The 12746-nt window shown below is 44.7% G+C and overlaps 1 protein-coding gene across 1 annotated transcript in view; it reads right to left on the bottom strand.

Moving 5' to 3' along the window:
- The window catches only part of LOC126546923 (nose resistant to fluoxetine protein 6-like), a 40204-nt gene that overhangs the window by 13417 nt on the left and 14041 nt on the right, over positions 1-12746 (bottom strand). The window contains exons 4-8 of the mRNA XM_055062987.2: positions 12130-12214; positions 11395-11489; positions 8585-8764; positions 6499-6592; positions 4420-4506 (exon numbers count right to left, since the gene is read on the bottom strand). Coding sequence (XP_054918962.2) covers positions 4420-4506; positions 6499-6592; positions 8585-8764; positions 11395-11489; positions 12130-12214 — 541 coding nt within the window. The remainder of the gene's footprint in view (positions 1-4419; positions 4507-6498; positions 6593-8584; positions 8765-11394; positions 11490-12129; positions 12215-12746) is intronic.

Raw genomic sequence — 12746 nt, 5'->3', positions numbered from 1 at the left:
GATGGTGTTCTTCTTCAGCATCTTCGTTACTTCGCTTTGAATGATGATGCGCTCTGCAGCAGACATGCGGTAGGGGTGGCGATGGTCGGGAGTTGCATCGCCGGTGTGAATCCGATGAGTGATTACGGCTGTCAGCCGAGTGGGCGGTCATTGAAATAAAAAATATCGCGGTAACTAAACAGAACGCGTCTGAAGGTCTTCAGTTTTAGCTGGAGAGAGGTCGGTAGCGATCCTTTTATCGATGTCGGGGTAGGGCGACGAAGCCGAACATGGACACGCTAGGATAGAGCTGACAGGTAGAAATACTAGGCGCGAATGGAGACATCTGGTACTCGTGCACAGGTGTCAGATGGACCACTGTTATGTTACCGGGAAGAACATGTCCAGCAGACCCAAAGTTGAAAACGGGAAACCAAGTAGAATTATCGACAATGGTGACAATGGTATTTGGGAGCGCGACGCCATGCTGTAGAATGACGTCGACAAGCCGAGAGACTATGTAGTCGCCATCAGAATCATGTGGTCGAGTGTTAAAAGATTCAGTAGTAGCGGCTTGAGGCGGCAACCGGGTGAATTGGGCAGAACACAGGGACGGATGATGTGCATCAGAAACAAAATAGCTGTCAGACGGAAGGTGGAACTGCGGGACACCTGTAGCACGGTCTATTATGGCAGAATGGGTCGAAAGAAAGTCTAGCCCCAAAATCAGGTCATGCGGATAGCGCTCTAGCATAATAAATAAGAGGGTAGTTTGATGGCCGGCAATCGTTACTCATGCTATACACATGCCGACAACCGGTGGCGTAGTGCCGTCGGAAGCGCGTACTGCGCATGGTATGGCAGGCGTGAGGGCCTTTCTGAATTTTCTGCGAAGGATGGCACTCATTACAGACATATGCGCGCCGGTGTCAACGAGAGACTTGACTGGGACTCCATCCACCTCAGCGTCTAATATACTTACAAGGGTAGGCAATATGATCAGAGGATCTGCAGGTCGCATCGGTGATGCAGCGTCACATCCGGGAGCTGCACCGACTAGTTTTCCTGTGGCGAAACGCGGGGGAAGAAGAGCGGTGGGCCTGCGGTGAACGAGACCGAGGACGTAGGGGCGATGGTGACCGGCTGGTTCAGAAGGTTGTAGGTACGTTGTCGGTATTCTGAAATGAAGAACGCGCAGAGAAACGGGGAGCACTTTGATTTGCATGGTCGAACGGGAAGCTCCACCTAGGGAGCGATGACCAAGGACGGCGGCAATGACGAACGATATGTCCAACACGTGAGCAATTTAAACAAATCGGCCTATCGTCCGGTGTTCTCCAGTTGGCCGGGTTACGACGGCGAGTTGGAACCGCTGAAAACGGGGAAGCAGTGGTTGGGAAGGGCCGGTCCTGACTGACAGCTGCATAACGAATGGGGCAGATAGACAGGAGGCCTAAATTTGCCATCTCTTGTCTCACAACAGCCTGTATATGCGAAACAGAGCATTCATTGTCTGGGCAGTGCTGACGACGAACGGCAGGAGAAATGGCCTTGAGCTCGCGACGAATCAACCACGTCAAATTTTCTTTTCCAGACAGAGGAAGTTCACGTGGCTGTTTCTCACATGAAGACGTCGAAGCTGTATTTGGTAGCCTGTTGAACTGCTGCGCAATGCAGCGACTCTTCATCACTTCCAAATTGCGGCATTCTTTGATGATCGCGTACACCGAGTCATAGTACTTGCAGATGAGCAGGTTGAATGCGTCATCTGCTACGCCCTTGAGGATGTGGCCAATCTTGTCGGTCTCGTTCATGTCTTTGTCAACTTTATGACAGAGCGCGAGGACACCTTGAATATATGCCGCGTAATATTCTGTCGACGTTTGAACATGGGTCGATAGCTCCTTCTTCACTGCCAGCTGACGGCCGAAGGGCTTCCCAAAGAGGTCTAGAAACTTGTGCTTGCAGAATCCCAACTCGTTATGTAATGTTTGTGGGTCTTGTGCCATGCTAGCGCTGTGTCTCGGAGGTACAATATCAGATTCGCTAGCATTCGCGTTGGGTCTCCGCAATTATTTTCGGTTACTCGCTCATACCATGAAATCCAGTTTTCGAAGTCCGTGCCATCGATGCAATTGAAGGTCCCCGGGTCTCGCCGATGGGACAACACGACGGAGGTCACAGTCTCCGGCACCGGAGGTGGGTGGTCGGTCATTGTGGCGCTTTGGCTCTCGATCATTGTGTCAGAGCTCACGCGGCGACCACTGCGGCGCTTCATGTCGGTACCCCGCACCTCCTCCAAAATGTTGCGAGGCGGAGACAAGCACGAATGTCGTTTATGAAAAGAGAATGCTGAAGGCGTCAGCTGACCCTAAAATATTGTTGCCGAAGTGACCCAGCAACAACAACACTTTGGCATCGTATCTTGCCTGCACGTGCTGTTCTGTATCGCGACTATATATATATATATGTATATATATATATATATATATATATATATATATATATATATATATATATATATATATATATATATATATATATATATATATATATATATATATATATATATATATATATATATTTATATATATATATATATATATCTGTGTGTGTGTGTGTGTGTGTGTGTGTGTGTGCGTGTGTGTAGTGTCATGCCGGGTCGGGTCGGCATTGCACTATTTCGGGATATTGTGTCTACACACGGACACGATCCTCGGGGAACTAGCCCTTAACAGCTTGGCTCTAAAAACACTACAAATTTATTTCGACGTCCCGTGCTCGGGTGACTGCTTGGTCTCGTTGTCGCATTGCCTGCCCACTTGCGCGTAGCGGCAAACTACCGCGTGCAGAAAATGTCGACAAAGTGTACCTCCAGCTGAGTGATAGCATTTCTATACTTACAAGAGATTAACTTCGATTTTCATTTATTGTTCGGTAGTCACCTGTTCTTTGACGTACACTTTTGCAGCTGTTTTAGCAATCATGGGGGAAGGAAAGAAGCTAGGAAAGAACATTCTGTCACGCAGGACCTGCCTTTGCAAGCTAGCTTCCTATGAAGCCACACCGTTCGCTTACTCTCTGTCGTTTCTGCTAAAATCGTCCCCATCTGTGACCCTGCCTGCGCTCGGTGGACTCGGCGTAGAGTTTTTGATTCCCTTTAGGTTTTCACCAATGCACACTTATTCAGGTACTCTTCGCTTTCCGTTCCCTGCACATTCCCTTGCAATAAGCGTCTACAACTTACGTCGCTTCTTGTAACGCATACGCCTTGCATCCAGGTTGCAACATGCGAGTCCGGCAGCCGCACGTTATTGTCGCGCCTGTTGTCTTTTCGAACGAGGGAAGCTTTTTGGCGTATGCAAACACTAACACATACCACGATTTCTTCAAGAGTTTCGCCGACTCTTTTCTGGCCTCAATTATATCACGCACCTTTGTAGCCTTTCCTCCGCCCATGTTAGAATACTACGGCGCCTTTAGCGAAAGTGACATAACAGCGTTGGCTGCGCCGGGTACTCCCCTGGCTCAAAATTATGTAGAGTGATGAAATGTGAGGGTTGTGTCCCTAAAATTAGAAGCCAAGGTTGGCCGACACCGTATGAAAATAGTAGGTGCCGTACGTAACCGAAATCAGTAGCCTATATGATATTAAGCAAGGTTTTGCACAAGTTATCACAAGGTTAAAAGGACACTAAAGAGAAACTAATTTAGTTCAGCCTGATGCAGCAGTCTTTGTAATCTCGATATTCGTGAAATTTGAGGTCACAACTTGGTTAACTAGAAGATAAAACGGAGGTCACAGTTCAATTTTTTTAAATTTTGCGTCGGAACTCCAGCGCCGGTACGTCCCTGGGACGCCATGGATTTCATTGTAGTTTTTCGCATTTGTGAGGCTGTGGCTCAGTGAGCGTTCTTAAAACTTGCTAAATTCATGCTTAGTCTTATCAATCTTTACCGATAAAAAATAATTTAAGCCTTAACAGACACCGTCAAAATCCATGGCGTCACAGCGAGTTGGTGCAGGAATTTCAAGGCGGTGCCGTCACCCGTATATCGTTTTTTTTTTCATCTACTTGGCTTATCAAGTCTCTTCGCACGGTTACATTGGCTTTTTAACCCTTGTCGAAAAGTAATTTATGGATGCAGTTGAAATAATTTTTATCTTTAGTATCCCTTTAATTATAGGTCCTCACTCGTTTACCACACTGCACAATATAATCATAAGCTTCTGGTAACTTTCCGCGATTATCGTTGTGGCTCTAGCGGAAAGCCACGAAGGTTTTAATATTTTTATTTTGACGCCGCTCGTAACGCCATACGCCATATACGCCATACATTCTGCCAAGAAAAGTCCCTAATGTCGCGGGAAAGAATGAAACGAATGGTCGTACCCTCTGCACGAATCGAACAGAAATAGAAAAATAGAAACCGACGTACCTTACAAGCCTTCGAATGACGGCGAAAATGAACACCCTCAAACCACTCTTGTTTTGTTTCTCGAGGACTAGGCACACCAGAAATCCGCTGTAACAAAAGTCATATTAAGGTAAGCCTATATCTTCAAAAGCACACAGGCAAAATAAGAGACCAATGTTTAGACAATTATTTAAAGACTCGCCTAGGTATTTGTATAGTTTCGTTTTTAAGAGCAATGCCCACCACGTAAATTTTATCCTTTGGTGTACATCAGATGATGGTGTTTACATTAGCTTTATATATTACTTCCTTTTCGATGTCAAAGTTAGTTTCCCATCAGACGTACACAGTATACATGATGTGAGGTTTCATTTTTCTGTTTATGGTTCCAGGTGGAGCTGCCACAGCTGTGGCAGTGCCATGTGATTTCGTTCGTAATGATATGGTGTCGAAAAACACCCTTCGTCATTGCTGAGCGTGTGCAGGCAGATATGATTACATCGGGCTATCAAGGATTCTAACTCATATGTTATATGCTAAGGTTCTCAAGCGAGTAGCTCGCGAAGCCCCTATAAGGTATCCGCACTTCCTTGGGGACCATTGACCCACATTCAATAAATTACCTAAGCGTTGTGTCGTATGCTAGATTTTGAGAACACGCCTGCTGTAAAGCACTCACGCGCCACAGCGTGGCCTGACAGGGAGCAGTGTACGGTGCTTGCTGCCAAAGTCATCCGGCCATATAGTTTCCTACTAGAATTACTAGAGGGTGATTTCACGCTGTGATCGTTCAGATTTCATGGAAATCACGGTAAGTACACAGATTTGTCTGATTTGCCTGATGGTTAGTGGATGGATTTGCTCGTGGCTTGAGACGTTTTCGTGACTTCATTTATTACGCTGTATCTGCCGTTGTTGGCCCATGTTTCGAAGCAGTCCAACTTTTCTAAACACAGAAAGAAGTAAGGACTCAGCGTGAATGCATAGTCACGGCGAATTTTTTCCGTTCTAACGCAATATTTTGTTGAAAATTATTTATATGCAAAGTGACAAAACCGTTGGCAGCCAGAGGGCTGAAGTTTCGGCAAATCCGTGTGCTAACCGTCACTCCCACGCTGGAAGAACCGCCATGCTTTCAGCTGTCGCAGACACAGCGCCAAAGTTCCCTCTAATAAATTTTCTGCGAACTTCGATGGGAAACCACCTTCACAATTTTTCCTTTCTGTCCGCTGTTGCGGTTTCGATCCGCAAGTCCCAAAGAGTCTAACGTCGCTATGAAGCGAAGGAAAGCTGGATTGAAAGTCTTGATAGCGTCGCGCACCACCAAAAATGGTGCTATCTTTTCAGCGGCTGATCAGTTCGTATTGCGGTGACGCGGCATCTACCTGCGCCTCTGTTCTACGTTTTTCGATGCCTCTGTTCTACGTTTCTCGATGCCGCATTAAATGCCTGCTTCATGTTTCCGGTATTTTCTTCTCACCCGACCTGCAGCCGTGCTCAGCCAAACGTAGAGCCGCCTACGTCCCCAACGGAACTCGTCTAGGAGCACTTTTCGCTCAGGAAAAGGGTCATTTACAACCGAATAAATAATTATAAAAAATAAATACTTTTTACCTATCCAATTGATTTTAATGTGTAATATTTTGATAAGACAACTTTGAGAATTGGTATTTGTGCAGTGGGGAAACTTGATTAGGTAAGCAACGGGAATCATTATCCATGGAAGCTAATCCAGATATTCTGCAGACACTGTTTAATTTGCGCGTGCTTTCAGATAAACGGCAGCACTATTTTCAGTCATTACGCCCCACTTTATACACGATCATCCGTACGCACCAACGATCGTGTGAAGTTATACGCCGCCCATGCAGTATTGAGATGTGCTGGAGGGCTAGACACATTGACACCCGAACATCCCAACTGATACATAGGGTGCCAGCTGATACATTTTGCTCCAGTAATGAATTATTGCCGAATAACAAATTATACTGTCTTGTTCACTGCAGCCAAGAGGTGTACGAACGCATTCAAGCGTAGCATCTACATTCCTTTAGAGCCACGCAAGAGGACATATGACGTGCCTGTCAAGTATTTACATACCTGATGAAGAAGAACGTGTCAACAAGAACGAATCCAGACGTCACGAAGATGCTCATCTGTTGCTCACTCAAGATTAGTAGGTTGAGTGTGCGAGCTGCGAGGATTGATGAAGGAAAAAAACTGTTAGGTTTTTGACTGCCACTACATTTGAATAAAATCTGACAAGTACGACAAACTTGTTAATACATAAATTGAAAGACAACCCAACTTTCGAATCAAATAAACAAAAGCCAATTTGATAATTATCAGCTGAAGCAAAGACATATAGATAACACGCTACCAAAAAGTGCCATCACAAAATAATGCAGTGAAGCGACGGGTTCACGTTTACATAAGCAGCGTCATGCATCCCTCTTTTCAGAACGGAGACACGGCAGCTTCGGAAAACTTGGTGTACTCTAGGGAGAGCTTAAAGACTATTATTTCATATGTTCGGAGCAATTTTTTTCATATTTTGAATGAACCAACTCTTCCATTTGCACAACTGTTTCACCCACGTAATTGCAAGAGTACTGCGCTAGAGCGAATGAATCTCGTGGTCTTGCAGACGGTATTGACCACGCCAGTCTGAAATGCTCAAGGCATTACGCAACTGAACGAAGGACTGGAAGAGTTTCCTGGTGTTAAACTGATAGTCACTCGGTCTTTCGCAAAATGCTTAGCCTATAGCACACTAAACACCTTTCTTAAGGATTCGTGATAGTGGTTTTAAAACATCTTTAGAAACTCGCCACATCTGACCAACGAGAAGAATCAGGGGATCCGCGTTGTTAAATTTTTGGTTAGTCACAACCATACCAAATTCATATTGTGTCACTCGGTGGGGTCACAACGTCAGACTGTGTTACAAAAATCACTTTGTCTAGCGCGCATCCATGCGGCATCAGTATACAGTTGCTAGTAGCTACAGAGAGAGCAATAGCTGCTGTTTATTTTTTCGCCTATCCTCCTTCTGTTCAGAGTAGTTTCCCCTTTCAACAGTTAGCTGGTCGCATAGCACGTGTATAGCGGAAAAAGAACCGTTGACCTCTGCTAATAACCATTGTGAGCCAAGGTTTGTCGAGCACGCGCCTAATGGCGCCGGCTTCCACCTGTTCACCGCGTGACTAGCGCAACTGAATGACACTGGGGAACAAAAATTAGTAGTGCCAAATACAAAAGCACAGTTCCACAGTGCTTAAGCTTTCGTGTACAGTATTTTCCTCACTTAACTGCGGCAAATGCTCACTCCTTTACATCAAGTACAACGGCCCCCAGTGGAATCTTTATGGCGCTCCATTGAAAGTAATAGGAAGCTCTGGAACCTGCAGCGCTACGCTGTCTTGATCACGAAACATAGCGCTCTGGTGTGGCATATCAAATGGTGCTAGAGATTTTAGACGCATTTATGTGTTAGTCTCAAAAGGATGCAACATACTTCAAATTTTTGAGGCAAAAAATACTTTCATAGCTCGTTTCATAGCTACTCCGCTGTCGGAACATAGAAACTGATATTCCTTCCGTAATGTTCGCCCCTTTTAGTGTCATAAATAAAAGAGTTATTGCCATGGTTCCGCTAACGTGCTAATTGAACAAAGACCCACAAGAATATATACTTATGGCTTATATCGTACATATCTATTGCATATAGAGTAATTTGTGCATTTGCCGATTTAGTTATACAATTCCAACATGAGATCTGGAAAGCCAAGGACACCGAAGTTTATTGGTAAGCTTCACATCAGTCATTTTATTCTAAATAAATCTTCATAGTCACTGCGCTGTTTGTGGTTACAACATTTAGCAGCGCTTCACCTACTGTAACCTCAGGCAACGCCTTCACAAAAATACCTCTTGCGCAGAGTCTGCATACCCCAGGTGCTGGAAACGATAGACTTCCGGTGCTCAATCTATTGAGTCGAAATGTCAAGCGTTTCTGCAACAGCATTGGCTACTCAGTTCGCTGTGTTACCGAGGGAAAATGGGCAGGTAGGTAAAAACACATGGCACCAGTTTTCGAATCTTTTGGGTACAGGAGTGACCAATTACCAGTCATTACGAGGCGTTCTTATGCGTTCAAGGGCAGAACTAACACAGTCTTACTTACACCATGCGTCAGACATGATACCGTAGCTGTGGCCAAGAACAATGGATACCAAGCTGAAGAACCGCAGTCCGTGAATGAAGCTTAGATCAAAGTCACCAGCGTGCCTTGGGCGTGCTATGGTGAAGATAGCACGTGTGTTGTGAAGCACTGAGAATGAGGTGACGCACTTCAGCCATTTTCCTGAAAAAAAGAAAAGAGAATGTGCCATAGGAAAAGCTTATCTAAAAAAAGAAAAGTGACTTTAGCATATTCCAAAGAGGGTGAAGGCGAAAGCTTGCGCGCTCAAGAGACATCCAATAAATGCCTTGACATTCTCATTCGAAAACGTTGTTACTTTTCATTACTTGTTTTCTCGCACTAAGGGTCGTGGCTACGAACGGCTTAATTAAGGTTACCTTAATTAATTGTGCCTTAATCAACTTCGCCCTAATTAACACCGAAGGTCGTGGATTCGACTCCCGCCAATGGTTCTGGGTTCGAGTTCCTTAATTAACTGGATATTAAGTAACTGTGCCTGTATCAACTTCGCCCTAATTAACAGCAAAGGTCATGGGTTCGGGTGTCTTAATTCACTGTATAATAATTATTTGTGCATTTTTTGTCATGACTAGCACCATCTATGTGACAGTGATGTGGAAGAAGACGACGACGAACGCGCCAGTGATGGCACGAGCGCTCCGAATAAATGTGCCTTTTTTGGCGCATTAGTGGCATCGATGTTGCAGCGATGTGGAAAAAGACAACGACGAATGCGCGACCAGTGGCACGAGCGCTCCGATTTTCTGTACCTAACAACGCGACCTTGAAACAGAGATCTAAAGCTTTCGCCTTAAAAGATGGCCCCACGGTCCTTGAACTGATGTGACAATCGACCCATGGCCTGATTCAACAACTGCAAATCGGACGCCGAAAGCACGGTTGAAGTTCCTGCATGACACGAAACTAGACGAGCGGTAGTACAGGAAGCCATCTCATTTACATAAACATACGCCACTTCTCCTCTGCTGATCATCTTCCATCCCTATATTTTCACTCCCCTTCCCTCTTCCTCAGTAAAAAGTAGCAGAGTGCTCTAGCCCACGTCAACCCCGCTGTCTTTCTTGTGGATAAAATCTCTCTTCAATCTCTCATGGCAAAATAATCCGTTTTAATGGGCAGTTTGTCGCGTATCCACTGATTCGCTAAGCCACTACTGCAGTTTCTACAGAAAGAGGGCCTCGACGCTTTTATTTAAATATACGTCTATGTAGCAGAGAAAACTGCTAGAAAAAAGTATGTGCTGGTTCAAACGCGTTTAGGGTGTGGTCTGTAATGCATCATCTTCATTGGATTTAGCACTGTATGCATGATTGCTGTTGCTAGGTGTAGGCTGTTCCAAGAAATCAGCGTCCTCTGTAAGTAAATAGTGCTGGGAACGATTCGGTTCCGAAGGTCGTGCCTCGGATGCCGAATGATTGCGTTGGTCTGTACAGCGGTATCATAGCCACTCGTTGAGACACAGTCTATGGGCAACAAGCACTGAAACTTAGTACTGTTTTAGAGCAGAATTTGCAAAAACCACAAAGGGTATAACAGTGGAGATATTTACCTTGTATATTGTATGTACCATGTGTTTCTTACGTCATAGTCTTCCTGTGAAAACGTTGCGTGATAAGTCCTGGTGCTTGTGTGAAAAGGTTATTTGTTATGTAATCTTGATCCCTGTATGTTGTATGATGGAACCAGTCAAGAGATAAGGAGTAGGCGGCGCCTTAAATTGTGCGTCAACATCTCCTTATATCATATCAATAAAGAAAAAAAACGGGACAGGCGCTGTCCCTTCGTGTTTTTGGGAAATTCTGGACTAAAACAGTACTAAGCACGCATTACCAACTAGCCCGAAGCAATGCTTTGCTCCAAGCACTGAAACTTCGCGTGCTGAAAGCAGCAACACACATCCCAGCCGGCGGAATATTTTTGTAGGTCAAGATTGGATTCTAGGGTTTTACGTTCCAAAACTACGACTTGATTACGAGGCACGCCGTAGTGGCAGACAAATCCGGATTAATTTTGACCAGCAGGTGATCTCTACACGCGCCCCCAATGCACGGGACACGGGCGTCCTTGCATTTCGCTCCCATAGAAGAGCGGCGGCGCCGCGGCGGCTGTAGAAGAAGACTCACTTTTCTGTCAGTGAAATTGCTGCTCATCTTGAGGTACGTGTGTCTAGCGTCTAAGTTAACTGGGGACGGCGTGCTAGAACGTAGGTGCTCATGCGCTCCTCGCAAGGCGCATGGCCACGGACACAGCTGCGTTGCGCACATCGGACTTAAGCAAACGTTTTGTGTGTCCGTTATGGTTCCAAATGTCGTACCGTTTTTGTGTCCTTTCTACCTGATCGGGTCGGCATATTTTAGTAGCACAGTTAGACTGCCATTGTGCCTCCTGGCCAGCGCATGTTCCATATGCACTATTAGTAGAAAAACGTGTCAAATTATCTCGCTTTCTCTTACTAAGAATAACACATTTGCATCATAGTGGTGGGCAGACTTCCGCTCGTACACACGACCGCCGCCGTCATATACCGTATTGTGGTTTGAGCGCATGACCTTGAAGTGAACTTCAAACGATCCGAGTAACTTAATATATGTTTCGTTATGTACGCCGATAAAATTAAATGAAAAAGGAAACAGCAAACAGATATGATGGCTTTCATCGCGTGCATGCAGCTATTTGCTCTAAAGCTTTTTATACATGAAAGAACTGTGCTCTGAAGCGTACCTTATGCTTTAGTCATGCGCTGATTAAGAATGTTTTCATGGCGGACTTACTCTGTTCACTTTTCTCGGTCGTTTTTCTATATGACATGTAGATGTCGACGATAGTTCCAGCTCCAACGAAGACGCCAAGGACAGCCAAGAAAGCTCTTAAAAATGAAAACGTGGATATGTTAGCATTAAATACACCGTTGGAAGTTTTCCCTGCGCAATGTATTTGTTAGGCTACATTGAACAGTCTGCGACAAGGTTATTACAGCCATGGTTGTTCTTAGTCCCATATTCCTGCATAACACTACAAAATAAAATTTTTGGTAACTACAGGAGACAATGTGACGCCGTTTATTGTCGTACAAAATATATAGTGCAGAGATAAAACGTTACTCCATGAAGATACACGCTAAGATCATGCTCAAGTTGCAGAGAGAAAATATTTCGAGCGTAATAAGTAGCATCAGCAACGTTGGCTATGTAATTGGCTAAGAAGTAATTGGTTGTTTCGTTTAAAAATATAGCGAGCAAAAATGCAATTTAGGATATTACTGCTAATCGGATTATAACTGTCTAATGAAAATCACCGCGCATTATTATGATGAACATGACCAATGGTTCTGGCAAATGTCAACATGAATAGCCTGGGTACTTCGTGATGTCACGTCTGGTATGGCTGCTTGGTACACAGGACATGCGTGTTATTGATTAAAAATATAGCGCCGCTTCTTCAAAGGATTTGTGCAGGGAAAGTATGAAAGCGCTTCATTCAATAAACCATGTATAACAAATACTTACATAATCGCAGTCTGGCCGGGGGTCATCACCACATCGTTGATCGTCACGCAGCTTTCTACTTCGATTCGCAGCTTTTTCGGCTTTACTGTGTCCGTGCGTTTGAGAAGAATCCGAATAAAAATATTGAAATGAACACCAATTTTTCACGATTTTCTAGCATCAGTCAAGCTTGAATTCTTTATTTAGCAGCGACAAGGCGTGTAACCATTATCGCGCCTCCTCATTGCCAATCATTCAGTAAAGATAGCTCACTCACCTCCTCATACAATAGCTAATATGATGCCGGCTAGAGATTCGTGCTGACTCCATGCTTATGCACAAAATTCTTAAAAGCAATACGTCATTTTTACTACTTGTGGCGGTATCGACAATCTAAATGCGAATGAACTCATAAGCTCCCAATAACGCACGTTGTAGCTTCTGCTATAGTTGCTATATTTACCGAAAAGCATACTATAGTCTTTGTGCTTGGCAAATATTTCCTGCTTTTCTAAACTCAGCCGGACAAGCAGAGCAAAACAGCTATGCACCTTATTCACGCGACTCTGTGTACATAGGGCAGAACATGCTTCAGATTAAAACGAACATCTGTCTGCGTGCTTAGATGGTCGTTTCGC

The sequence above is a fragment of the Dermacentor andersoni genome, chromosome 1, assembly GCF_023375885.2.
Source record: "Dermacentor andersoni chromosome 1, qqDerAnde1_hic_scaffold, whole genome shotgun sequence".
NCBI lineage: Eukaryota > Metazoa > Arthropoda > Arachnida > Ixodida > Ixodidae > Dermacentor > Dermacentor andersoni.
This window is presented reverse-complemented; position numbering and strand designations above follow the sequence as displayed.